Genomic DNA, 23,291 nt, shown 5'->3' on the forward strand with positions numbered 1-23,291 from the left:
GCTTTTTGAGATATTATTTGGTCTTTTCTCTACATTGTTGGTTAACGTTTTAAGACACGAATAAATAGAGAGTTTAAGATCCTCGTTTACAGTAAACGTGAAACGTCAGTTGACCATTAAAAAATTCTTTAAAATTAGTGAAAAGGAATCGCAAAAATCTCCAAGTAGTAGATAAACAAAAGAATACTTGTCTTTGTCGAGAAGGTTTGCAAAAGGTAAAGTCAAATGTAGGGAAACGATGAAAACGTGGTCATGTTTGCCGTTTGCGTGAGGGAGAAACGGGAATCTTAATCTGCCTAATAAGATAGCTACAAACTTCTCTTACAAATTCGCAAAGTGAAATTTATGGTTTTTCAATACAATTATTTTGATTTTTTTTTTTCTTTTTTCTTTTTCTTTTCTTTTTCTTTTTTTTTTTTTTTTTTTCTTTTTTTTTTTTTTTCGCGCTGAAGGATCGATAAATTAAAGACGTTTGCCGTTTATCGTCGCGTAATATATCCGAAGAGCATAGAGAACTTAATAACAACAAACCAGATTGCAACAAAAAATAATAAGACTTCAAAGAAAGTAACTTTTTTTTTTAATTGCAGATTTTGACATTGGTTTTGAATTCTGTCTTCTGCGAAGGTGAGTTTTCTCAACAATTTTGGGGGGGAAGGGGGTGGGGATTGCATTTTTTTTTAATTAACACCTTTTAACATTTATAATTAGCGATGTAAATCCTATATAATTTAAACACACAGCATAAGTTATGAAGGTGAATGTAATTGAATATGTGAAAAGAATGTTCAATTGCCATTCAAAGCAATGTTAGCAAAACAAGGAAAATACAGAGAATATTAGTTAAAAAATTAAGCTCTTTTAAAAGAATTCCATATGTCCATATACAGTGAGAGTTCAAAAATAAATAAATAAATAAATAAATAAAATAAAAAAATCGAAAGTCCAGTGAAATCGTGACTGGAAATAATCAGAAGAAAAAGAATTGAAATAATGCGATGTTGTCATGGCTACGATAAACGACATATTTTTGATAAAATTTGTGTTGAATATTGATTTTGTGTTGAATATATAGATCTTATTATACATTTTAGGGTGAAACACGAATGGATATTTTTTGGGGACAAATTACAAAGACTCGTAATCCATTTAATGTATAAAAAGTTATTCATTATCCAAATGAGCAAACTTTTTCCCCAAAAAAGATCTAGAAGGCTTTAAAACGAATATTCTTTGAAATTAAAACTAGTTTTCAAAACTGGTTTTTTACTGTACGAAATAATCTAGAGTCTCGCTCTAATCTTTCTCCTGCCTTATTTGTACTCTAACTTGAATAGTTGCATAATAATAACTTTTACTAACCCAAATTTTTATTGTTATCATTTTGATCGCACTTCATCTTTTGCTTAGTATTTGGAAGCTTAGTAAAATGACGGCATTTCGTGAACCAGTCGGCTTATTCCCATTGAACTCACTGCACACAACCAAAGACATCATTTATAGTTATATCTGACAGCTGATATGAGCATAATTCTGATTTAGATGATGTACCTGAACCAGTGGGCTTGTTCCCTTTGAACTCACTGCACACAACCAAAGACATCAGTAATAGTTATCTGACAGCTGGCACTGCTGTTGGTGTTAGTCTTGCACCAGGACCAGATGACACTGCATCAGAAATCGAATTTACATAATTAAACTTTATGGTAAATTACAATGTAAATATCAAGTTTTGGAATTTAATGGTATTTAATCTAAGTAAATTTCGCATTTGGGGTTTAATATGTTTTAAAGCTCAAGTAAATTTCAGATTTAATTGCATTGTTGTTAATCTTAAATTTGATGGTAAATTTAGAAGTAAATTACAAGTAAATTCAAATTAATTTCTATTGTAATTTCCGGATTTAATAGGATTTAATGTTGATATCCAAACGCAAGTAAACTTAATGTTTACTTAAGTTTAATTATGCTATAAACCAGTGGTAAACGTTCAGATCACAAAAGCCATGAAGTTTTGATTTTTTTTGCAAAAAAAAAAAAAAAAAAAGTCTCACATCGATCACAAGCATCACACAATACCCTAAACTGATACCGGACTGATATACAAATGATTTGCTAAATATTAAAAGAACGTTCCCTTGGCGTAATAGCCAGAAGCTGTTCATGTTTATACAGATGAATTGAAGCTATACATTTGCACCGTATGCGTTGAACTGGGATGAAGCTTGCAGGACCATCGATTTCGTATAAGCTTCTGCACCACAGCTCTACAGGATCGCCACAAAGATTTCTCACGTCGTCGTCTAGAGCCTGAAACCAACTAATTTTTGCAAATAAATGAGGTTTACAAACACCATTGGCATCAGTTATGTTATGCAGCAAATAATATTGTACTCTTCCTGGTCTCGTTCTTGATCGAAGAGCAATGTTTCCATCATACCCGACCCATGATGCCATTATAAGAGAGGATCTTTCACTCTTAGTAAGCTCGGAGCCAAAATCTTCGCCGGCAAAGGAAAATGACTTGTAACGTGAAAATGCTTTTGGTATTTCAACTTGGGCATTTTTGTCTTGTATTTGCGGATACAACAATTTATATGCGGATTTAATGTGGTCGTGCTCCAGAGAAGTAAACAGTTTTATTTGTCTTGGAGGGCGCAGCAGGTAGATGTCAGTGTCGCACTGCCAATCTTTTGGAATGTTCTCGCACGGCAATGCATATTCCAAAACAAAAAGAACACGTTCTGGATCGATGCTTGTTTCAAAAAGAGATCCTTTTTCTTCTTTTTCTTTTCGAACAATCTTCTCTAAGTCTTTATAAGAGGAATCTTCACAAGATTGTAGGTGAAATACCTGATTATCTCTTAAGAATTTGCGCATCAACTGAATTTCAATAGATCTTTGATTTGTTGAGTATTTTCCTAAAATGCCATTGTACCTTTCAAAACTGAAGCACCAGAAAGAAAAGACAGGACCATAATCAATGATACACTCTTTCAGATGGCAATGCAAATGCATATTGGGTGTAACAACGTCTACGCCATACAAGGTTTCAATTGTTTTGCAGAACTTTAATAAAAGTCTATCTGCTTCTAATACTTCATTTAAACGAATCACGCGAGAAGAGAGCAGACGTGATGCCTGGACAAATATTCGCCAGCACTCCAAGTGTTTTTTCGGCAAAATTCCTTGTAACGCACTTATGCTAAAAAGGTTTGTCCAGCTTCTCCATTGATCTGCTGTGAAGCCTCCAAAACTTGACGCTATTTTTGAAGGAATGCGACCAATGTCACTTGCTACTTCTGCACTGTCTACCCTCTTCTGGATTTCACGGAGTTTGTCTTCCGTTAATATCCCTTTTTCAATCCAAATTTCAATCATTTTTTTTGCAGTCCCAAGATATAAATTATGCATGGGATCTATGATGCAAAATCTAACTGCAGAGAAGTAAGACAAATTATTTAATACAGAACATCGCGTCCCCAATTCACTTTCAAGGTTTGATAGTTTTTCTTGAGTACAGCAGGTTTTCAATTTTTCACACGCATCCCGATGGATTTTGTCGTTTCTCTCTCCCCAGTTTTCCCTATCGAAACCGGAATAGTCTCTCTTTCCAAAATCCCCACCAAATACTTTAAAGCACTTTGAACAGCCACGCTTTGCTGAGTGGGACAAAAACCCACAAACTTTTCTTGCGGCAGGCAGATCACATGCCACACAAAGCAACGCTGCTTTGAAAGTATGTATTGCTCCATTTAAGAAAGACTTTGACTGAAATCCTAAGTCCCATAATTCTTCTAATTCTTTAACTAATGGGGCAAGAAAAGGATTTATAGATGTACCTCTATTGATAGAAGGTATAATACCCACGAGTATTACGTTCTTGAGCTTGAAGCGCTCTGATCTTGGGAGATTCATGACTGTTAAATATATCACCCCAACAGAATTCGTTCCATGTTTGAAAGGCTGGAAAAAATCAAAGTTTAGCATCAACCCATAGTTGCCAAATTGATTTAGGAAGTTTTTGAAATCCTTCCAGACTTTACCATCTGTGACGTCAGCAAAAACGTCTTCAGGCAGCTTGCGATTTTTCCATTTTTCACAGTCCATTTGAAAAGCACTTGATGACACGCATTTTCGTAGGGAATCGATTACACTTTTATAGCAGTATACTTTACGAGGATAAAAAGACTTCTTTTCCCCTTTCAGCATAACTTCTTTCATTATGTTTTCTCCACATGGACGTCTTCTTGCCGCATGAGGATGACTAGGGAATTTTACATAAGTACACTTAAGGCTTCGTTTCCTTCCTCCAATATCGGTTATTACAGCTTCCTTTAACGTGTACAGTGAATTGCATTTGGGGCATACAGCAAACTTTATGAATTCGTCTCCATCTATCTTAAGAATTTTCCACAATGTATGTATTGAAGAAGGAAATACGGCAGCCAAATTAGCGACAAATGCGCAGTGTTTCCCGAGAATCTTGAAAAGGGCACTTAAAAATTCTAGTAGTAATCTGATAGCGTTATCCGGTATGGCAGATGTTGCTTGCCATACACTTATAAAAAGGCAAATCCATTTCAATAGCCCATGTTCAGCGCATTTTTGTTTTGTATATTGATCTGTTTCTTTCTGATCAGTGTCATTTCTGACTTCTTCTATTTCTTCATCCCATTGTTCGTTTTCGTCATCTAACTCTTCATCGCTCATATGACCGGCTTCGATGGGCAATTCTGCAACGTGACAGCTCGTTCCCGCGCTATTTTGGTTGGTTTGTTCTCCCTTCGAATTATGCGACTCCTCTTGGTGACCATCGACGTCCAGTATTGGGTCATCCGACGTACAAATCAGGCTTTCGTCAGTTTCAACATCGTCATAATCATATAAGTGATGGTCAAATGCAGCGGTGTTTTCAACATTACCTATCTTTGTTGAGCAAAGCCATTTGTCCCCTCCAAAGTAATTTTCTTTTTTATGTTCGATAAAATATCGTGAGGAATATGACTGATCACATCCAGGACAAACAGTTCTGGTTCTTTTACGAGGTCTTTCCATGGCAAGTTGCAGAAAATGAACGAATTTTGACTTGAAATATTGCTTAATAAAGCGTTCCAGGAAAGCGTTACAACAAAAATGTTACTAAGAAAATAGACAATGCTGCAGTTTTATCTTGAAATTGATATAAGGTATTGTCAAGAAACTTGACATTAGGTTAATACACTCGAGCAATCAGTCGATAACGACATTGGGTCATTCATACAGGCACATTCCGTCAGTTCACAACCTTGATCAGTCGAGTACAGAAGTTTTGCTTTACCGAGGTCTTGAAAATTCTACCCTTCTTGTTTTTTTCTTACCAAATTTTCGAAAGCTCAAAGATCGCTATGATGGAAAGCTCGTCCGATTTTAGCTCTAGCGAAAAAGAAGATAAAGCTACAAATCGAAAACTGGCGCCAATTAGAACAACCTTGGGCAACCCGCAGAAGAAAAACTTTCAGAAGAAAAACGTTCAAGAAGAAAATGAAATTTCAAGAGAAGAGGTCAGCAAAGAAGGTAAATCATCGGGAACTTGAAATATTTTTGTTTTAAATAAATGTTCCAGTAGCGCAATATTGCGTTTTCATACCTTTTCAAGGTCAACATAATTATTTTGGCGCCAAAATTTATGATTTTATGTTTACTTCTTACTTTTCCTATTTTTTAAATCACTACCATAAATTATTCTTTCCCTTTGTTTATCTTTAATTTCAAATTTTCGCTATTTATGGAAGAAAGGCTACATTTTTCTATAGAAATGAAATACAGTTCGAACGCGCCAAAACTAGAAAATTTAATTATGCTACAGGGTTTACTAATCTTTCCTTAACCTCAAGTAACACGAAAACTAAACCTTTAATCTGTATGAATTAGGGAATATGTGCAATTTTCAATTTTGCTTTGTTTATCTTTAATTTCAATTTTTTGCTAGTTAATGAAAGGTTACATTTTTCTACAGAAATGAAATACCTTTCGATCGCGCCAAAACTAATATATTTACTATGCTACAGGGTTTACTAATGATTCCTTAACCTCATGCATGTATTATGAAACATAAACCTATAATCTGTATGAAATAGAAAATATACACAATTTTCTGGGACTCTGTGATCACAAGGTGATCGAAATTTCATGAATTAATTGTACAACCTAAAAACCAACATGCATAAATTATGTATAACTTATGTCCGCAGAATTATGACGTAATGAACGATATCCAATTACGTAGGCATTTATCATATTGAAATACTTTAAATCGTGTAGCTTGATTTTTAATACCCTAATGAATGTCTCGAAAAAAGTTCTTACGTGTTTTTGAATTTATTTTCAGCTGTGACGCCAGATATGAATATTCTTCAACAAATTTTTAAAAACCAGCAAACTATAATTGCCCAGAACAAAGAAATTTTGGAGCTTCAAAATAAAGAAGAGGAAATAGAAAGGGCGAAAAAGATCCAAGTTCCAAATGAAATAAGAGTAAGTTTTGTTCTGTTGAACACATCTTAGAAACAATGCTATTGAGATTAACATCGTTTAATTTTTTATTTATACAGGAAGCAGTGAGATCTGCCTACAGAGATCTTGTAAAAAACGTGGAGGAAGAAGAAGAAAACGATTTGGCACTGTGGAATTTTGATAAAGGGTGTGTTAAGAAAATTGAGTACATCATTCATTCATTCATTCATCCATCCATCCATCCATCCATCCATCCATCCATCCATCCATCCATCCATCCATCCATCCATCCATCCATCCATCCATCCATCCATCCATCCATCCATCCATCCATCCATCCATCCATCCATTTATTCATTCATTCATTCGTCCGTTTGTTTGTTCATCGTGCAATTCAATAAATCTCGGACTGCTTTTCTTTAGACGTAGAGATGCAAGCAACGTGAAGACTAGTGTAGAGATTATGAAGATAGTGAAAGGGTGGTATCCAAATGCGCCAAGAGGATCCATTAGAGGTTGGTGTTGCAGTGATATCGTACAATAAAAGTAAAAGAAAAGTGTAATTGCTTGAAGCGAAATTATATTTATAGATACCATTTTTATTATCTCTCAGTGGCTACGCAAAGGTATTACACTTCTCTCTATGAAGCGCACATAAAGAAGAAGAAAAATCAATTTGATAACCACGTGTCACGCCAAAGGAAATATGAACGTAGAAAAAGGGTAAGTGCAGACTTGCTGACCTTTTATCATCAAAACAATAGGCGATATCATGATTGGCACGTGAATTCAGTAATATCTTTGTCGAGTTCAAAACATCGAAAATGTAAAATCTGCACGGAAATTAACGTACGTTTAATTTCATATTGACTGTGCATTGCAAATGTTATCAGAGGATAATTATATCATTTTACAAAATACCTTTATTTCGGTCTCAACTTTGCTATGTTTTATGTTGGAACCCGACAATGTATGCTATTCTTTATACGAAGTAATCGAGCACATGATTTATTTTCGTTTTAATTCAATATTTCAGAAATTGGCCGCACGCAAGAAAATCTTGATGTCAACAAGTAGAATTGACGACAAAGAAAGAAAGAAGCATTTGCGAGTAATGAATCTGGACTTTATGAGTTCAGAACACTCCGACGACGAGGACAACTCTCTAGTGATAGTTCCTCTAGAATGGCGCTCAGATGAGCTGACTTCAATGCTTAGGGCATTAGATAAGAAGCATTTAGACAGCTTATCTAGAAGGTCAAAACGAATGGCTCTGAAGAGGTTTGAAGCCAATGAGCCCTCCTCAAGGCCTGTACCCAAATCATTTCCTTCTTGGGCTGTAAAGAAGGAATTTTATGAAAATAAAGAGCACTTGCTAAAGATCGGCAAGAAAAACAAAAAACATCAAGTTTCTTGACTTTTTCTGAAGAAAATCATGCTGTTTTGTTAAGGCAGGATCACTTGAATTGTTTATTAATTATTGGAAACGTTAAAAAATCTGTTATGTTACTTGTATCAGAAATTACTCTCCTAATAAATATTTAAAAAAAATAAAGATAATATGTTGTATTGTTATATTCATTTGAAAAAAAAAAACATTTTGGTATGGCAAATTTCAAAATTTGGTATAGTTCCGCTAGCTTAATGAGCCAAAAACGGGAACTTTACTATAAGGAATTAATGCACTTTAAGTGTATGGAAAATTTCAAATTTGATATTTTATTTACGTGCATTTAAGGGGACCAAAAAGGCCAACTTTACTGTACCAATTACTACACTTTACGAGACTGGAAAATTTCAAATTTAATGTAATATTTACGTACATTTCATAGCGATGTAAAGATCATATTTTCTATATGATTTAATTCCGTTTTCATACCATAGTAAAGTGCGCGTTTACTAAATTTACTGTACAGCAAATTTCGAAGTAAACTTTGAATTTACAATGCAAAAAAAAACTAATGTAAATCAACGTAAATTTGGTCTTTACTGAACGTTTCCTTGTAATTTCCTGCAAGCGTAAATCTGTTTTTTCTCCCAGTGTGATAAACCAGGCGGGTCGTACTATTTTCCAGGAAGTGCCGGCAGTTACATTGACATTCCAAAACAGCCAAAGCTTGATACCAGGTAATTCCAACGCATTCAACAGGGCTGCCACGGTCTTCGTCTTTTTACCCCTGGAAATTGACAGCTATGTATTGACAGCTTTTTTTATTTCCAATAGGTACTCCATATCTATATTTGCTTGGATCTACAACCAAGGAACTGCTGGCCCTATCATCATCTATGAAACGGGTGCTAAACAATATGCGCTACACATGTTTATCAATGCAGGACCAGCGAACTTTTTTTTCGGACTCATAGGACGATCCTTTACAACCAATACTCCACTAACTTACAATCTAGTCACAGTCAACAACTGGAGATACGTTGGGTATACATATGACTACAACACGGGCTTGCAAAGGTTGTATGTTGATGGAGTCAAAGTTCGAGAAGGGGTTATCCCTAAGCAAGAAATCGCTACAAACCACAAGGTAGGAGCATAAAAAAATTGCATCACAAATATTTGTACGTAAAAGGCTAACGTTCGAGATGTTAAGAAACATCAGTCTGGAAGATTAGGGGTCGACATCGAAACGAGGCTTCCAGAGAGTTCAACTAGCGGCCAACTTTGACCGCAAAGTATAAATGGACGTCCACGTGGCAAATAAAGCTTCTTTGCAGTGTTGTTGACGTCGATTGATATTGACAACTCACTACAACAGAATATAACAAAATATAAATTAAAATGGCACATCGATCACCTTTGACCATAAAAGAAAGAAAAACACACGAAACTCCGTCGATCTTTAGAAAACGAAACGAAACGCCATCTTTGTTTTGTTTTTCTTTGCCCCCTGGCAAGATGTCTGCCTTATCGTCGAAGAAGTCCATTGGCAGTAGCTTCGAGAAATTTGTAATTCGTCGCAGTTTTCTTAGAATCATCGATCTTAGTACTAAGAACAAAACGTTCAGTGTATTGTGGAGCTTATTCATCCTTTTGTTAACCGGACAATTGAATTTATGAAATGAGTCGTCAGTAATCCAAAAAAATTAGCCGTACGTACTTTTGAAATGTCTATAAATATTTTATTCACCTTTTCGTTAAGATTATGCCATCTTTTCATTAGGTAAGAATCGGTGGCAATAAACAAGGCGATGGTAGAGTATTCAAAGGTCGCATTTCGTGTGTTCAAATCTACGACAAGGCATTAACACAAGCACAAGTATTAGCTGTCAAGAACAGATGTCAATATAAGAATGGTAAGATGGTAGGCTTGATCATTTAGAAAAAGTTATGCGACTTTGAAGTTTCTCTTTTTAAATATAAGGGTATTACAGCATTCCAATGTTTTTATCGTTATCAGAACTGTATTCTGCTTGTTTACAACACATTTCGCTTAATGATCCAACGAGAGCAGTAGAATACAAGGTCAGAAGTCAACCGGCAGATAGACAGACCCTAGTTCGAAGACGATGGTATCGACTGAAAAGTGAAGCTGGGACAAGGATAATCACTTCTTGTCCAGCACCAGGTTCCTGTGGAGCCCAGTCTCCAGGATGGCTCAACGGTCAATATCCATCGTTTGAGACTGGGATTAACAGGATGGAAATATGTTATCGTACAGGAGCAGATTGTTGTGGCAAAAATGCTACCGTCTATGTAAGACAGTGCAATGGATACCCTGTGTTCTTGCTTGACGATGTACCAGATACCAGCCTAGGTAATCGTGTCTGTACAGAAACAGGTAAGTAAAACAGTGCTATAGATATCTCGCGTTGTACCATGTGACTCACTTGTAATTGGTAAATTTAGATAACGTTTCTGTAGAGAATCCACAAAACTACTAACCTCTGCTCATCTTTTTATTCTAAAGACCGAGAAAGTATTTTTCCAGACGCAATGTTCCAGTCAACCAATGAAAACTGTCTGTCTGGTCACGTGGTGTATGCTGAAAGCAATGTGGTCGAAGTCTCTATCTGCATTCAGTACTGTCTGAGTGCTGGGAAGAAATGCAAGTCTTTTAACTTCATGCAGCTTGACAATGGAACCTGTCAACTCAATAACGCTACCGCCATAGAGTTTCCACTGCATGTTATTCATAATACTAGCTGCACGTATTATCAAAACAATACAGCAATTATGTCTTATGTAATGCCATAAATAGAATTTATCCCTGGCGGAAATGTATTTGACATGCACCATTCAATAGAAATTTTCATACATTTTTTCTCTTGTCAAATGCAAGGCATCCCATCGAGTATGCAATGTATAGCTTCAAATGGATTATTTAAATGTACACTTTGCAGCCTTGATTGAATGCTTTGTGAACAGATGTACAGTCAATGTCATTAACGTTGTTCACCGAAAAAAGACATTTAGACAATTACACATTTACACATTTACACATTTAGACAATTAGACTAAAAGAAATATCATGTGTTTCATTATGTATTCTCAACCGCGTGTGCGTCAGCCTGAACTTTAAATGTGCAAAATTCAACTCGTGAATCGAAATTCGAGAATGTCCCGACCATTTAGTGAGGATCAAGATGGAGAATGGTATTTCAGCGTTTGTTTTATGAGAGAACGTTCGAGGAAACACGTGATATTTCTTTTAGTCTAAGTGTGTAAATGTGTAAATTTGTAAAAAGTGTTAATGTCTTTTTTCGGTGGACAACGTTAATGACATTGACTGTATTTCCACATTGTCATTCATTGCCACCTTTTATACATCTGTTCTCTCGTTAAATACAGGTAAAATCTTTTTTTTTTAATTGAACTACATATTTTTTTCACTTGCTTTTCAGCTCATTTTGCATTGATTTTCCACTTCCAAAAAAAGACGTGTTAAAAGTGTTAAAACATATAATCGAAGCAAAGTAACGACAGTGAAGAAGTGCTTAAAATTAACTCTACACTTAGTCGTAAAGGTTTTTGTAGGTTGGATTCATATTATGAAACTCAAATTGACTCATCAACCTTTAAAAAGAATTTTATATTTTCCTTAGCTTTCGACCGACACGGTCATCCTCAGAGGAACTAAAATACGTTACAATATTAACAAAACCTACGCTACCCTATGAAATTCATCAAGAAACACTCAGTCATGCGTAAAAAGAACACAGAGAACGATGAAACGGAAGATCCCAAAGGCTTTGCGGTGTTACCGTATGTGAAAGGAACTACTGAAAAGATCACTAGAATTCTTTCACGCCATAACATCAGATGTTGCATGAGACCAGAAAGAACTCTGCGGAATGTCATATCTAGACCAAAAGACCAGGTCCCCCAGGAGAAGCAAGTTGGAGTAAGTTATTCCATTCCTTGCGATGAATGTAGTATCAAGTACATCGGGGAAACAAGCAGAGCTCTTGGAACTAGGTGCAAAGAACATCAGGCGGCTGTGCGTCTGAACAAGGCAGAAAGATCAGCCTTAGCCCAGCATGCACATGAAACGTTAAAAAAAAACAAAGATGGAACCAAAGAAAGTGGCTGGAAGTATGTGAGATATCAAAGCAAAAGAACATTATTTTTAATAGAGACAGTGGCAGAATTCTGCCAGCAAATTACATAAATCTTTTGTGATTTTCAATGCTCGTGCTTTCAGGTTTGTGCGCGCGATTCTTTTGCTCGCGCATATGTACAACGTTTGATCGCGTAGGTTTTGTTAATATTGTAACGTATTTTAGTTCCTCTGAGGATGACCGTGTCGGTCGAAAGCTAAGGAAAATATAAAATTCTTTTTAAAGGTTGATGAGTCAATTTGAGTTTCATAACTCTACACTTCTTCGAATTTATTATTTTCCTATTAATGCTTATTACTCGGGCTACCCACAGGGTAAGCCCGAGTCTAGGTTTAACTTTTTGCCAATCTGTCGTGCAACGTTTTGGAAATCACAGTTACCCAGCAATCACGTGGTTTACAAGAGTAGTTCAATAGCTGTCACGTGGTTTCAAATTACCCAGAAGCCTTTTCTTATAATTACCTCGATGACAAGTGACAGGAAGAAGCATTTTTGTGGCTACTTAACACATGACGTCATCAATCACGTGACTACACTAAATCTGTAATAACTCTACAAATATTTGACCACTGTCAGTCAAACTTGGACAGACAGACATTGCCGGACATTGCTTACACATAGGTGCCAATCACGTGGCTACATAAAAATTGTAATAACTCTACAAATGTTTGGTTTGTGCGGGGGAAAATGTTTGTTTGTAGGCCAAATAAATCACTATTTACTCACCTGGATATTTCTATCTATATTTTATTGATTGTTAGATGAATAAACATGAATTCAATAGTCTTTTTACCTCCTTTTCCTTCGATAAAACTTGCCATCTTTGTTATTGCTGAGCCTGCAATATCTTATTAGAAAAGACCGCAGATACGTCATTAACACAGGGAGCCTATTTTATGTTGTATTCTGCATTACTAAATATTAAGAGTGTAAGCCCAAAGTACTTGATGCCAGATGATGACGCGACATCTCCATAAAAGGGAGCTACCCTGTTCCCTTCATCTATATAAGGAAACCACCCTGTACCCTTAATCTAAATAAGAAAAGCATTGCTCATTTGTTTTCAAAATTATTCGAGGGGTACTCCTGAACATACTGAATCGAATTGGAAGCATTGTTCGCTTGTTCTACGGATTATTTTCGAGGGATTTTTCTTATTAATTAATGGTAAATGTACTAATATCACTATCTGAAGAACATCACACGATTTGAATCTCCAGTCATGAGCCACAGTACTTTTTGAGTTGAATGTACGCTATTGGATGCAAGCTAGAAAATCGTCTCTCCTTGAAATAAAACAGAACCTATCAAAAAAACAGAAGAGGATTTGCAAACCCCGGGCCTTCCTGAACATTTTGGTATATAATTCATAGGAATTTGTTAAAATTTAGAACCGTATTTTTGCTGATTTCATAAGCTCATACAATCTGTTGGCCTATACATTTGCCTCTTATGATTTCTTAGGTTTCGTAGCCTCGAAAACATGCAAACTACGGTAGTTAGCGTAAGAACAGAAGATTTACGGGTCATTCAGGATGTTTTATCACGCAGTTTACTTGTGCTATATAACTTTACTTTTAAGAACAACCTTTTGCTTTGGAAAGAGAGGAAAAAGACCGAAGAGAGCAAATATTCCAAATGTATGGACAATTTTTTCTAATGATGAAACCTATTATTTTGGATGTTTCTTACAGCCTTGAAGAATTCATTAGGGTCCAATGCTTAACTTGCACTAAGTAAAATGCATAGCAGTATTTGTATTTCCAATTTATTTAAAGCTGAGCTGAGCCGTCTATATTTTTAAAACAGTAAACAAAATTAATAATGTTAGCGCCGATGTTAGCTCGCCATATTTTAATTCATGCACTAAAATATTGTTTTAAAGTGCTCAGGGCCCAGTTGTTCAAAGCTGGATTAGCGCTAATCAAGGATTAACTCTATAGGTCTTATTGAGAGTTAACCAAGGATTAGCACTAATCGGGTTTTGAACAACTGGGCCCAGAAGTAAAAGTGTTTAATTCTTGCTAAGAAGAACGTTTTATTGACAGGAATTCAAGTAATAATATAAGATAAAAAGCAATACTTGTATTGGGATCAAGAACGTTTTAATTGACGACAACTAGAAAAAAAGTTGATTGTTGTTTTCAAAACTAATTTTGGACCCGTAAAACTGAAACAAGGCCGTATGATGAGAAAACAACTGGCATCGAGCTCAAAACAATTCAAATTGATAACGTGGTACATAACTCATACATCTCATTGTTTGAGAGGGTGGCATCGCCCACTTTGGGCCTACCCTCTTAATTTTTAGTAAAAAGGTTTTTCATAATAAAATATAGCGGGCTCATTAGAAAGACAAAGATGGCGGTTATGCGCGGCTAGCGGGGCACTGAACGGGGACGTGACGCGTTTGTGATGTGCTTTTAAGAGCATGATTGCACCGGGGGTTCGGGGATTTAACGAATGGTTTTCTCAGGGGGGAATCGAGCGAGGATTTTAACGCTCGTTTGAATGTGTAAGGGCCTGGAAACAAGAGGTCGGCCATCTTGAAAAATACCCAGAAGGCGTTGTGATTCCAAGCACAGGCAGCCCGTAGCCTAGTACAAAGCAGTATGTTCTACACAAAACACATGCTCAAACAAACTTATAGCAGTTTCTACCTATACACTTTTACATTGAACTCCACTGATAAGAATCTTTCTTAAAATAGTAGCCTTAATAGGTTCTTATGTGGAGGGGTCTTAAAGTGAGAAATTTAGCCTAACAAGTTCTTATACTCGGGTTTTGTTCAGTCGTTTCGGTCAGTTCGAATGTAGAATCAGATCATGATTAGTCTAATCTATTAAAACTACTGCTTCGCAATATTTACAAGCACTGTTCATTTTCATTTTAATACCATTAAATTCTCAGCTGACTAGACGTAAACCTAAACGTTTTCGCACGATTTGAGGTTCAGAGCCCATGAAAATATTGAGCATTGAATATTTATTGCATGGAACACACAACAATTGGCTCTGTGTAGCACAAGAATTTGGAGTTGGCGTGAAATGTGTTTCTTGTTGACTACTAAACCAAAATAACGGGGCCACAATAGCGGGGGTTTTAACAGTGAATGTGCCCCCGACTAACGGGGAAAATGTCTGATTTTAACACCACTCAAATGTTAAATTCCCCGGTATTTCGCGGTGGTAGGGGGGTAGGGGTTTCAATTGACTAGTGCATTAGAATGGAAGAAAACTATTAAAGGAGGTCAAACGACCATTTAAGCCATGTTTATTCATCGACGACTAACGTAACAATCAATAAAACACGGATAGACAGATTCTGGTGAATTTTTAGTGATTTCTTCGGTCTACTAACAAGCATTTTCCCCGTCACAAAAAAAATATTTTCACCTCCTACAGCCCATGCTTCATATTTCCTTCAAGCATATGTTTATTTTCATTTTATAATATTTAAAAAAATAATACTTGAATTGTACGCTTAAACCAAACTTTTAATTAATAGAAGCTTATTACACTGGCACTGCATAAATGAAACTATCAACTATTTAAATTATATTATGGTATTTGTCTCAAAACTTAACAAAACAACACTTCATGCAGTGTCTTCCCACTGACACACAAGTTACGGGAATCTGAAATGATCGGGTGGAAAGGTATGCATGGGCCAAGACACTAGGCCACTTTGCCAATGGTAAAACTGGATCACTAGGTCAATGTAGACACTGTTTTGTTTCTTCGCCTGTTTGAAAACACCAATTATACCTTTTAAAACCTTGATTAAACATGAAAATACTTTTTTGCCGTTATTTACGACGAAGTGCTTAGTACGCAGAGTATCGAAAACCGTAGTAAGCAACACGTACAGCGGCAATTTTACAAAATAAGCCACAAATATTTATTGAAACTTTTCCGATTCAAGGCAAAGTTAACTTGTCAATACCTTTTTGATTTCACTTGCGAATATTAAATGTCAAAATTCATAAACCTTTTCAGTAAAATTATATTGTCGTGTCCTTAATTCAATTTGAGCGGTCCGATTTTGGGATTATGCCCCCATGAGTTTAATGAAATCCACGCTTTGAATTGTAAAGCCAACTAATCGCTAATTTTGTCCGATAACTTGGTCAGGATTACTAATTCATGAGTATTTATTTCCATGTACACGCAAAAGCTAGATTAAATAGTGCTGTCGATACGAAATTCTCGGGTAAAGTTTCAACACTTCTACCAAGATGCTGCTAATAAAGAGACTCTTGGTTTTGTTTTTTGGCTTGGAGGTAAGAAAGTTCTATATAAGATTCTGGGACTGACTTTATTGTGCTCTAGGTTACTTAGAATTTACTGGATTATATAAATGCGAGTTGAGTTCGTTTGATGTTTTGTTCTCTGCCTTGTCTCGAGAGTTTGTCTCAGGGTTTTCGATCCGGTTCAAAAAATCAACATGTAAGATGAGTGCTCGTATGTCTTAAATATATAGAACGTAGTGATGTGTGTGAATAATGGGTGTTGTTTATTTTCTTCCTTTCCTTCTTTCTTTCTTTCTTTTTCTTTTTTCTTTTCTTCTTCTTTTATTTCAATCATTCCGCAAACAATTCAGTTGAAGCCACCCTACAAAAAAAAAAAAAAAAAAACATTCTGTATTACGGTGGTATTGAAAAGTTTGAATGCTTGTGCTCTGGTTTTTCTTAAAATGAAACTTATATTCTTAAGGACGTTCGCGGGTTCGCAAAGGAAGTTGCAATCACAATTTTAAAGCTTGTTCAAACATACCCCAACATATTATAGTTCAAAAAACGAAATAAAAAAAAGGGGGTCAATAATTCTTTTTTTTTTTTTTCTTTTTTTTTTTTTTTTTTTTTTTTTTTTTTTTTGACAAATGCCGAGCAAATATGATGTTCATCGAGGAAAAGACTCAAGCTATAGCGTTACCTAAGCTATCAGAAAAACGCTTCGAGAAAAAAAAACATCAAGAAATGCAAAAATAATAAATAAATAAATAAAGGCCATTAAATATGACTTCTTTTAACATTTCTGAATTGAAAAAGTATGTGAGTAAGAGTTGGTGATAAGGATTTATGAAACTTTCAATTCGTGCGATACAGTCAAAATGCGCAAAATAGACCAATCCCAACTATAGTTGAGTTTTCACCGGGTAGTTTTCCCAATGGAATGTAGAATGTCCGGCCAACAAATTCGATTTGTTAGTAGTCATAGATTGTTTTATTAATTTTCCCTTAGAATGCATTGATTCTAAGACAAACGTTTACAAGTTTACAGCAATCAGTGTTTGTTCCATGCTGTTTAACAAAAACACATTTTAGCTTGTCCGACGTAGCAACAGTAACTAGGGAGGTAGAACAATAAATGCGGCATCGGTGTATTCGAATTCATTAAGGAGGCTTTGGGTAGTTTTGGTCTGGCACACCTAGCCGCATTGAAACGGCTACGACTTCGTTTTGAATAACTCGATCTGCAAGCACTTTTCAAACAATGTCAGGAAAGGATTAAAGGTTTCAAAAAGGATAAATTAGTTTAAAGCGGCCTTTTCGTTATGACGTAATGGTGACATTATAGAAACTGTTTGACGCTTAATTTCTCGAAAACTAGACCTAAACTTTCAAAGCGACTTGCACCAGTTGATAGTACTCATCAAGGCACCCAGCATATTGCAATATGAAAAAAGTGTATGAGAGCGTTTTCCAAATATTACGCGATTAATATTTTCATGGACTTTTACTATTATTTTCAGCGTGTCAACTTTATACCCTCAAAATCGGGATTTTAATTTAGTGGATTCAACATTTTTAGTAGCTAGAATATAGGTACGGATATAGACACTGTCCTTATTGAGTATGAATCAAATTGTGACTTTCTTTCTAACGTTATGGAATTTTTGATATGAACCTAAATGAACCCATTTGTTGTCAAAAGCGATAGAAAATATCGATGAAAGCGGCATTCAAAAAACCGTCGAACGATTTTTTTCTAAATGAAGTCACTAAAAGATGCAAGGGTTTTTTAAAAGGCAGTCAAATAAAAATAAGTACGCTCACAACTATTTTAGCTCAAGGCTGCTTGTTGATTATTCACGTTTGACTTCCGTGTTACTCCTTGTCGTGTGCTGTTAGTTCTGAGCGTACTTCCTTAAAACCCTTCAATGCATATGAAATTAAAGGAGAATATTTGTCTTTTAGTGACTTCATTTAGAAATAAATCATTCGACGATTTTTTGAATGCCGCTTTCATCGATATTTTCTGTCGCTTTTGACCAACAAATGGGGTCATTTAGCTTCATATCAAAAAATCCATAAAGTTAGAAAGAAAGTCACAATTTGATTCATACTCAATTAGGACAGTGTCTATATCCGTGCCTATATTCTAGCTACTAAAAATATTGAATCCACTAAATTAAAATCCCGATTTTGAGGGTATAAAGTTGACACGCTGAAAATAATAGTAAAAGTCCATGAAAATATTCATCGCGTAATATTTGGAAAACGCTCTCATGGGTTTTTTTTCATATTGCAATATGTTGGGTGCCTTGATGAAAACTATCGACTGGTGCAAGTCGCTTTGAAAGTTTAGGTCTAGTTTTCGAGAAAATAAGCGGTAAACGATTTCTTTGATGTCACCATTACGTCATAATGAAAAGGCCGCTTTGAAGTAATTTATCATTTTTAAAACCTTTCATCCTTTCCTGACATTGTGTGAAAAGCGCTTGCAGATCGAGTTATTTAAGATGAAGTTCTAGCCGTTTCAATGCGGCTAGGTGTGCCAGACCAAAACTACGCAGAGCCTCCTTAAAAGGAGGGTTTTTTCCCGTAGATTTGGTGTCCATCATTCCCCTTGCAATCAGAATTTATTTAGATCTGCATATGCTGTAGATTTCGGTAGTATTTTAGTTTTAATTTTAACACAACATGGGCTTCACAGAATTGGTTTCTGAGATATTTTGCCATAAAAAAGCGAAAAGTAGGTTTTCCTCTGATATTTTTTCCCATAAAAAGATTCGAATGACGTCAGTCACGATGAAAGCACGTGCAATAAACCCATGCGAAGAAAGGTTGCTCGCAAACATTGCCCGCGAACGTCCTTAAACTTAATTCTTTATTGTAATATATCTTGCAATATTATTTAATCTTCATAAAATGTTTTATTATATGGCAAGGTAATTTCACGCGCTATGATTGGTCAATTTGCGGTCCATAACTTACGGTACGGACCGAAAAATAAGATGGTTCACTGGGTGTACGTACTTATGATCTTTTAAAACATTCAAATCTTTATCAAAAAAATATATTTCTGGATGAAAATCGTCGGAAAACCCTCAATAAATAATTAAAGATAACTGAAAGTCACTGGCATTTAATGTAAAGAAACTCTTTCGATCAAGGCTCTACACGGCACTAGTTGAGCTATTTTGTACGACTAGAAAAAACTAGAAAAAGTAACTATGCTAAAGCTAAAACTATGTCAAACTACGAACTAAAGGTTGGTGAACAGCGGCTAATTCAGTAAATGAAATAAAGATAGGTTTACAAGTAGAATTAACGTAAATTCGTTATTTCAGTGAGCTAACAACGTCCAGTTTGAACTTATCTGAATCGATCGGGTGAAGAAGCCAGTAGTTTCTTTCGTAAACGTTTTAAGCAGTTTTCTAGGCTCATCCGCTCTTGAAGTATGTCCATATTTCAGTAATATTTCACCCCCACTTGAATTTGAATGTTTTAGACAGGTGAGTTGGCAGTACCTTTTTTAATTGAGTCGAAAGTGTGCCTTCTTCATGACTTCAGCTATTGTACATATGGCGGCCTGCTTCAAACAGTCAAAACGTTGAAAATTGACGAAAACTATCCATGTTCAGCCAGCCGTAATTTTCCAAAGCTTCTCATTCATTTCTGGAGACAGTTTTTGAGTTTTTTTCTCAAAAAAAGGCAGGAAAAGAAGCGGAAGGCTGTAGTATTTTTCACCTTGGTTGTGAAAATCTTGAAGTTTGAAGTACGACAGTTTTCTTCTCAATCTCATGTTGATTTCTTGAGGTCTTCTTTTGATGCCTTTTTTGCTTTGCATTTATATGTTTTACAAAATAAAGCCTCGCTTTTGTTAACTAGTATTTCAGAAAACTTTAAATTTTAGCTAAATTCTTTCAAAGTAAACTAAAACTTCGCCTTTTGAGCGACTCAAACACTACATGACTTTTGGCACGTACGGGAAGCCCTTCCAATGCAGTTCTCGTTTGACATGCGCTGTCAACTTTACTTTTTGTTGCTTCGCCTCTTTTTGATCTCAATGCCTTGCCATATAATAAATATCTTATTAACCTCGTTTGCTCGGTCCGTACCGTAAGTTATGGATCCTCGTTTTTTCCACTTTTTTATGGCCCGCGCGCTACGCGCTTGGGCCATAAGGCAGTGGAAAAAACTCGGTCCATAACTTACGGTACGGACCTCGCACTCGGTTAATAAGAGCTATATACTTCACATAGATCGAAAGAAACTCAGACTTTAAAATAAAACAAAGAGGTTGGATTGCTTTTAATTTCGAAAAAAAAAGTTTAAGATGACATGTTATTGAATACTCCGTAGAAGAAGCGAAGGAGGGAATGAAAGAACAAATGAAGCAAAAACGAAGAAAGAACAATCGAGAAAAGAAAAAGGAGAGGAAGGGAAAAAGAAATTAAAGGAAGAGGCGAGAAAATTCTGTTGCAAATTTCTATTTACTCCCTTTTTTATGATATAGGTTTTTAAAGAAAGATTGGTTCTTTGTGAAGGTATGTATCTCGCGATGAAACATCTATCAATTTTTGGGCTTTCATGTAATGTGAGTATGTTGCATGTTTTGTGATTTGCATGGTGTTGGTGTTGGGAGTGTGTGTTGTGAACGTGTTGCAAGTGTGTTGTGTTTTGTTGCGTCGTGTAGTGTGTGTGTTGTGTTGCGTCGTGTTGTACATGTGTTGTGTCGTGCTTGTATTGTGTCTTGTTATACGTGTGTTGTGTATTTAGTTGTGTTGCAGGGGAGTATCCAGGGGGGAGGGGGGTCACAGGGTGCCCGTGTGTAATGTCTTGTTGTGAGTTTGTTTTGTTGTAGTATATTACATTATATGCTAGGGTTTAGAAGATGTACCTGAACCAGCTTGAACCAGATGCCTTGTTTACTTTGAACTCAAAGCACACAACCAAATAATCAGTATTAATAACAAGAGAGTATGAAAGAATAAGTACGAGAGAACTTCATAGTCGCTTGATAATAGTTATCTGTAAGCTGACATAAATACAATTCTGATTTAGATGAGGTACCAGAACCAGTCGGCTTGTTCCCTTTGAACTCACTGCACACAACCAAAGACATCAGTAATAGTTATCTGACAGCTGGCACTGCTGTTGGAGTTAGTCTTGCACCAGGACCAGATGGTAAACCAGGCGGATCGTACTATTTTCCAGGAAAGGTCGGCGGTTACATCGAGATTCCAAAACAAGAACCTCTTGACACCAGGTAATGTGAAATACTAGGCATAGGCTTCGGTGGACTATTAGGATAATTTTAATGACAATATTATTTAAATAAGTTAATAATCGTTTATTAATTATTAATTAATTACTTATTATGTTTTATCGATCAAATAATAAATTAGTTTTTGACGTTATTATAATTCCTATTGTTTATATGTCTTAAAGTGCCTATGTCCCCTAACTCAATGTTTTCAGCATTGATTCTACATGAAGTTGTAAAATTCATTAATAATGCATGAGGTAATTACCCAGTGAAAGACCTGGATTCAGGTCACGTGGATGGTTTGTAATTCTCGATACAGGACGTGTGAAACTTAAAGCACGGGGAGGGTTGAATAGTCAGCAGGGAAAGGCTGGGGTTGATGAATTGTAAATAGTATGCTTATTAATATGATTAACTTTTATAAAAAGATCTCTAACCCGCCTAATTAGTATTCTTAACTTTTATAAAGATCTCTATCCCGCCTAATTAGTATGCTTAACTTTTATAAATAGTCGTGTTCTTTGGAATTCTACAAGGTTTATTAATCAATAAGTTTGTACATGAATACATGCCAATATTATAGATATTACTTATTCGCGTACCCAAAGTTGATATTGCAGTTGTTAAATACTGAACTTGCACAAAAATTATTAATATTACTGCTCAACGAATCCTCTGAAATAAATATTTTTCCACCTAAATATAAAATGCGATTTAAGGCAATTCATTTAAAACACCCAATAAATTTACTTGCCTCTTGTCAGCTTTATTGAGAACGTTCAATGCATTCTCTCCTCTCGTCTCACTTAAATGTCGGTTAATCGCACAAATTACCAAATAAAGCGTTTTAGGTGGATAACGCTCTCCATTTTTCTTGGCCACTTCGCCAACGAACTTACACAACCAAAAGTTTAAGGTATTTGGCAACATGTGCTCCAGATTAACGGTCAGATCTTGAACGTCATCACCTTTGAGACCGGCCACTCCAACGTGTTCTAACATTGCTAATTTATTTGGCCGTTGTTCCTGCCATTCCTCGAAAACTTTTATGCCCCATTTAGTGTTGTATTGAGTAGCTTTTGGAGTAGCTTCCGACACTAAACTGGACTCTTCTTCTTTACTCTTTGCAGAGCGAAACCGATCAGCCATGTTTCTACTACAACCTCTCTATGAAAATGAACTGCTAAATTCAGTGTTCAATATTTCGAAACTCCTTTGGGAGAACTCATTCCGGCAACTAAGCCATGAAAGAATTTTGTTATTATCAATGAATAATATGCTATTCAATTTCGTCATACAATCAACTAAGTCCTCATTTGTTAATAACATTTCAAAACTCATGAATTATTAATTCATTTCACAAGTAAGATAAAATATTCGCGTCCGACCTTTATGGGCTTTAAAACGGCTCGCCTGCGTCTCGCCGTTTTAAATGCCCATAAAGGTCTCCCGCTCATATTTTATCTATTACTTAAAAGTTAAATAGTAAAATATTTTTATATGATTTGAGTGATGCATCTTGAAGATATTAGGGTTTATACTTCCAGTACGCTAATGAGTGTGATGTCATAGTAGGCATTATTAAATATACGAAAATTTACTGGGGTAGTAAAATATCTTGTATAAAACATTATTATCTTACGCAGGGTTTATAGAAAGGTTATTGCAAATTTGTTTCCTCATTGTAATCAGTGTTTTGATACAAAAATGATGACAAATAAACCCAAA

At 35.7% G+C, this 23,291-nt stretch overlaps 2 protein-coding genes across 3 annotated transcripts; both read left to right on the top strand.

The window, feature by feature from the left end:
- Positions 1-5,104: 5,104 nt before the first annotated feature.
- LOC148911908 (uncharacterized) lies at positions 5,105-8,016 on the top strand. 2 transcript variants are annotated; one of them, XM_089028071.1, is made up of 6 exons: positions 5,105-5,556; positions 6,371-6,516; positions 6,594-6,682; positions 6,919-7,010; positions 7,109-7,344; positions 7,532-8,016. In XM_089028071.1, exons 1-6 carry the CDS (start codon positions 5,388-5,390, stop codon positions 7,910-7,912), a joined length of 1,113 nt encoding a protein of 370 aa, XP_088884197.1. In that variant the 5' UTR covers positions 5,105-5,387; the 3' UTR covers positions 7,913-8,016. The 2 variants fall into 2 exon arrangements, with proteins under 2 accessions (XP_088884197.1, XP_088884198.1); XM_089028072.1 differs by having other exon boundaries at positions 5,173-5,556; positions 7,109-7,218.
- Positions 8,017-8,813: 797 nt separating this feature from the next.
- On the top strand, positions 8,814-10,833 carry LOC148911909 (pancreatic secretory granule membrane major glycoprotein GP2-like). The gene is made up of 4 exons (XM_089028351.1): positions 8,814-9,032; positions 9,669-9,801; positions 9,906-10,286; positions 10,416-10,833. Exons 1-4 carry the CDS (start codon positions 8,814-8,816, stop codon positions 10,700-10,702), a joined length of 1,020 nt encoding a protein of 339 aa, XP_088884477.1. The 3' UTR covers positions 10,703-10,833.
- The last annotated feature ends 12,458 nt before the right edge of the window (positions 10,834-23,291 follow it).

Source organism: Actinia tenebrosa, unplaced genomic scaffold (assembly GCF_029948245.1).
Source record: "Actinia tenebrosa isolate PJP-AT-01 unplaced genomic scaffold, QUT_ActTen_1.0 PGA_scaffold12__29_contigs__length_12842862, whole genome shotgun sequence".
In the NCBI taxonomy this organism is placed as follows: domain Eukaryota; kingdom Metazoa; phylum Cnidaria; class Anthozoa; order Actiniaria; family Actiniidae; genus Actinia; species Actinia tenebrosa.

Coding starts and splice junctions, on each gene's coding strand:
- LOC148911908 (XM_089028071.1), top strand. CDS start 5,388: ATGATGGAAAGCTCGTCCGATTTTAGCTCTAGCGAAAAAGAAGATAAA. Junction 6,517..6,593: donor AAGTTCCAAATGAAATAAGA/GTAAGTTTTGTT, acceptor TTATTTATACAG/GAAGCAGTGAGATCTGCCTA. Junction 7,011..7,108: donor GCCAAGAGGATCCATTAGAG/GTTGGTGTTGCA, acceptor ATTATCTCTCAG/TGGCTACGCAAAGGTATTAC.
- LOC148911909 (XM_089028351.1), top strand. CDS start 8,814: ATGTTTATCAATGCAGGACCAGCGAACTTTTTTTTCGGACTCATAGGA. Junction 9,802..9,905: donor CAGATGTCAATATAAGAATG/GTAAGATGGTAG, acceptor TATCGTTATCAG/AACTGTATTCTGCTTGTTTA. Junction 10,287..10,415: donor TCGTGTCTGTACAGAAACAG/GTAAGTAAAACA, acceptor TTTATTCTAAAG/ACCGAGAAAGTATTTTTCCA.